This window comes from Protopterus annectens, chromosome 12.part0, assembly GCF_019279795.1.
Source record: "Protopterus annectens isolate FY-2018-M chromosome 12.part0, PAN1.0, whole genome shotgun sequence".
NCBI lineage: Eukaryota > Metazoa > Chordata > Ceratodontiformes > Protopteridae > Protopterus > Protopterus annectens.
The window spans coordinates 917391648-917396196 of record NC_056746.1 but is presented as its reverse complement, the minus strand read 5'-3'; the positions used below and the strand labels follow the sequence as shown (position 1 = coordinate 917396196).

General features: G+C 40.0%; 1 protein-coding gene across 1 annotated transcript; it reads right to left on the bottom strand.

Annotated features, from left to right (window-relative positions):
- Positions 1–2353: 2353 nt before the first annotated feature.
- On the bottom strand, positions 2354–4241 carry CEBPB (CCAAT enhancer binding protein beta). Its single transcript, XM_044089946.1, has one exon. It carries the CDS (start codon positions 4058–4060, stop codon positions 3131–3133), a length of 930 nt encoding a protein of 309 aa, XP_043945881.1. The 5' UTR covers positions 4061–4241; the 3' UTR covers positions 2354–3130.
- Between the last annotated feature and the right edge of the window lie 308 nt (positions 4242–4549).

Genomic DNA, 4549 nt, shown 5'->3' with positions numbered 1-4549 from the left:
GTGGTTTACAGTCAATAAGTAATGATATTCTAAAAAAATAAATATACTGACGGTACTTAAGTCAAAATCTTATTTTATTTCTGAAAATAGTTTCTAAGTGAAGTCTTATTTTATAATTTTTAAAATCAGTACTACTAATTTTTAAAAACGTTGATTTCGGACAGATTAATTTTGGATATGTACCTGATTCTGCAGATAAGCTGACAGCTATGAACACAAGATTATCTTAACACAGTGGCACAAATCAAAAATTAAGAGCATTGATGTCTTTGTGGGTGGAAGGCAACAACAAAACAATGACTATTTACAACTGCACACATGATTTCTAACAGCTCTGTAAAGGGGGTTCATCCACACCCACTAGTATACTGTATAACAAACCTGCATACTGTTCCTACACATCTTACATGTAATGGCAACTTAAGCTATGTAAATAGTAAATTTGTGGAGCTTTACTCCCTGGGTCTCCACTAAAAAAGGACTATCAGCTCAGCTCCTGGTCAACAAATGTAAAATAAATAATAAATAAATAAAACCACATTTTGTACTGGGTGGAGTACATTCTTCTAAGCAACTCTCTGGAGCACTTCAGCACAAAGACCAGACTGTCTAAAATTGTTCAAAGCAACATAAAAGTGTATGTGCACACTACTTATAAACATCTCAAATGTTGCTGCTCTGTGAAATGTAAACGTCGTTTTAGCCGTTACCAACACCTAACACCTACAATAGTGACAGTAAGTAGTGTGCACATAAACGTTTATGTTGCTTTGAACAATTTTTGGCAGTTTGGTCGTTGTGCTATTCCCGAGAGCTGCTTAGAAAACAGCTAAAAAGACATGTACATTTCACAGAGCAGCAAGAGTTGAGATGACATATCCATTCCAAGCATTGCTACATAAAGAGAAGAGGCAACAATACGATATCAAGAAAAGAAATGTTTGTCTGCAACCTTCACTAAAACCACACTCTCCAATCGTGTCATAAGACTCAACAGAAGCCAAGCGAAGTGTGATGATGAAACCCCAGTACCAAGTGCAACAGGGACATTATGTATCATAACTTGACACTTCTTAATAAAGCATTAAGATGATGAAAGGGTGGTATGTACTTGGGTTTAAAAAAAAGCGGAAATAAATATGTTCCTTATAAATGCAAATTAAATACGAGAAGCGTACAGCACAGAGGCACTGCAAGATTAAGCTGTTAAGATGCTGTACGCACACTAAGACAGCTATTTAACATCTGCTTAACAAATCAGGTTACGTAGAACAGTACAAATTTGCTTACACAGTTCATTTCTAATCAAACTCCCATTTTTCCACCAAATACAACCCGATATACTAAATAAAGCAGTAATATTTAAAGCGCCGCAAAAGGAAAGAAGTCCTATGTTTGTGAACTGCACGAACGTCGGTTATGCAAACTTCCCCTCTCTCGTGAAATGTACTTTGTGATGAAAACTATAGAAAAGGGCCAAGTAATCTGAGATGATCTAAGTGCTCATTTGGTCTTTAAATATTGGGCTGCGTTAGGATACTGCTTCTCAGAATCAAACTGTTATACATACAGGATATAAAGACTAAAAAAACACCACTGTCTCCCCAAACGTTTAAGAAACTACAGTCTATAACAAAATACATCTAACCATGCAGATTAGCTTTTACTAAAAAAAAAAAAAAACACATAGCGATCGTGACGGTTTATGATAGTACCACGAACAACTCTGGTTCTCTGCTGGCATTTGGGGAGGAGGGATCGCAATGCTCTGCTGTGGCGTAGCACTGTCACATCAAACCCTACAAAACGGTAGCACACATACCTTTCGACTATCCAATTGAAAAACGTCCAGATTTTCTGGTCAGTTCCTCATAAAACTTGTGGTTTTCTTGATTTTTTTGGCAAATCAGTGAGGAACTAATTCAATAAATAATGGCAGGCATTTCAGTTTCACGCTTCATGTCTTCTGGAAAAGTACGATAATACACATTTTTATACCAGCAACTAAGTTTATAACAGCAATACTTAAAACATGTTCCTATTTTTTGTGGCTTCGTTCCTCATTATTCTTGTCTTTCTCCAGATTTTTGTGCTAAAACTTTGAGACCCATGCATACACAACTGCCACACACTAGCTGCTCCCACCACACACGCAGTGGTGCCCCCTCCCAGTATTATTTTTGGACATTCCCAAATTAAAATGCCAGCTTGTCTAACGTGCCAATATCGTTAGAATCTGGCAAGGCAAAAACACGAAAGTCAGAACTGTTACAACTGTTGATTTATTTAACAAAAACAAACTTGCAAACCCACAGCTCCCACAACTTTAAAAGTCAAAGCAAAACAACGTTCATAAGTAGCAAATTTTCACATTTATTATAACAAACTATGAAAAAAAATCAACAAGTGCACAAATGAGACTCGGACCTGATGAATGAATGAAAGGAACGCGCCCTACATCATTAACTTCCAGGCCAGATGTCTTTCTGCTGAGTCATAAGTCACAGACCACAGCTCAGCTCGAGTATTGCTTAACCATCACAAGTGCAAACGATTTCTGGACAATTAATATTGCAATAAGATGAAACAGTAACATTCTACCATAAATACGTACGTACAATCATTTTCATAATTTCTTTTTAAATGCTTTGAATTTTTTTCAGCAAAAGGCAGATTCCCAAAATATACAAATGCTTTCTTATAGAAATACTTTATAATATAAAATGACATATTTGTATCTTTAAAAGATTACACCTGCCATGACTGACACAAGTTACAAGAGATTGCATCATGTTGTATCATTATCGTTTTCAGCCATGTTTTCAATATTCCAACACGTTTTTTTTCTTAAATAACACTAGTATTCAAAGAATATATTTACTCCATTGTTTAAAAAAATAATGAACAGTAAATGGCATTAAACCATAGTCCAAGCGTCCATGTAGGTCCAGGTGCAGCTGGCTGCTTGTGACCCATGATGTGATGACGGGTCTCGCCCCTTAAAGCGCCTCCGTATGACTGAGCTGCTATGGGCCCCGCCGAAGTAGCCCGTGCCGGCGGGAAAGCCACAAGAGGAGCAGCTCGAGCAGCCGTTGTTGTCTGTCTCGCACAGATCGTCTATTGCTGTCTATTAGCAGTGGGCTGAAGCCGCCAATAAAGGTTCGGGTATTTGTTTAAATAAGTTCCTGAGTGTCGACAGTTCACGGGTGAGCTGTTCGACCTTCTTTTGCAATCTCTCGTTCTCAGCTGTCAGTTCCAGAACTTTGTGCTGCGTCTCTATGTTGCGCAGCTTGGCCTTGTCACGGCTCTTCCTCACCGCGATATTATTGCGTTCTCGCCGAATCCTGTACTCATCACTGTGTTTGTCTACCGACTTCTTGTTCTTAGTGGACTTAGAGGCGCCAGGGGACTCCTCTTTGCTACACTCCGAAGGGGTTGGTGTACTGGGGGGACTGGAGGACGACGTTGACAAGTTGCCATTGCTGCCACCAGTAATTGACTGGTATGGCTGGAAAAGTCTAGGGCTGCCGAAGGTGGAATGGCTCGTCATCACGCTCTCGCCCTTGCGGGCTTCTTCTCGTTTTACTGCCTTATAGCTGTCCAGCTGCTCGAACACTGGCTCTGTTTTAGTTTCTATAACGTGTGCCGGTAAGCTGTTTACGTTGCCGGACCGACTGCTACCCGAACTTCCAGAAGATAAGACGTGCTGCCGTGCTAGTAAGTGATAACTCGGGTAGTCCTGGAATGCTCTTCTGTCTTTACGATCGTCTTCAAACAGATCTGCGAGAAAATCGTTGCCCGGTGACTCAAAGTTGCCCCCTGGCGCTGGCTGCTGATGATGCGGCACCAACGGGTTTAAATATGGACTAAAGTCAATAGCTCTCTCGTTATCCCCAATGGCCAGATCTGTCATCGAATGTCCCCTGTAGTCTGGCTTTATCCGAAAACAGTCTTTATCGTACGGGTAGTTGTCCCCCTCGTAGAAGTTTGTTAGGTCCATGGAATTACAAGCGTGTTGAATAGTGCCACATGCTGGATCCCGACTTTGCATGCGTTTCATCAAAAAGGTGGTGACAGACTTTTTTACACAATATTCTGCAGGCAAATGTCTGCTAAAAGGTTTCAGTAAGTTGTTTGCTAGCTTACTAACAATTCCCAAATAAGTATCTCCTGCGTCTAGCCAAAACTTTATACGAAAAGGAACTTAAGCCTCCAAAGTCACTCAGAACAGTGGCACGAGTAAAGAACTTGCACTCTTATTTATAGTAGTGTAGTAGCTGCCATAGTAACGGATGACGTTGGAGGGCAGCACCCTTCAAAGAAAGATTTTCGGTGCCAAGTTCAGTTACTACCAACTTTTTAATTCAGGTATTATTTGATACACTCACCTACTTGTTTCGATGCCCCTAGATTAAATCAGAGTGTACTTAGTATTTCGGGACATCAACATGCGTGCACGCATTTGCACTCACTTTTTGTTTTAAACTACAGTCATCACCAACAATCTGTACTAAATTAAAGTTTAAGATGCTATGCTCTTTTTTTTGCC

Bases quoted from the DNA above. Each gene is read 5' to 3' on its own strand.
- CEBPB (XM_044089946.1), bottom strand. From the start codon at position 4,060: ATGAAACGCATGCAAAGTCGGGATCCAGCATGTGGCACTATTCAACAC.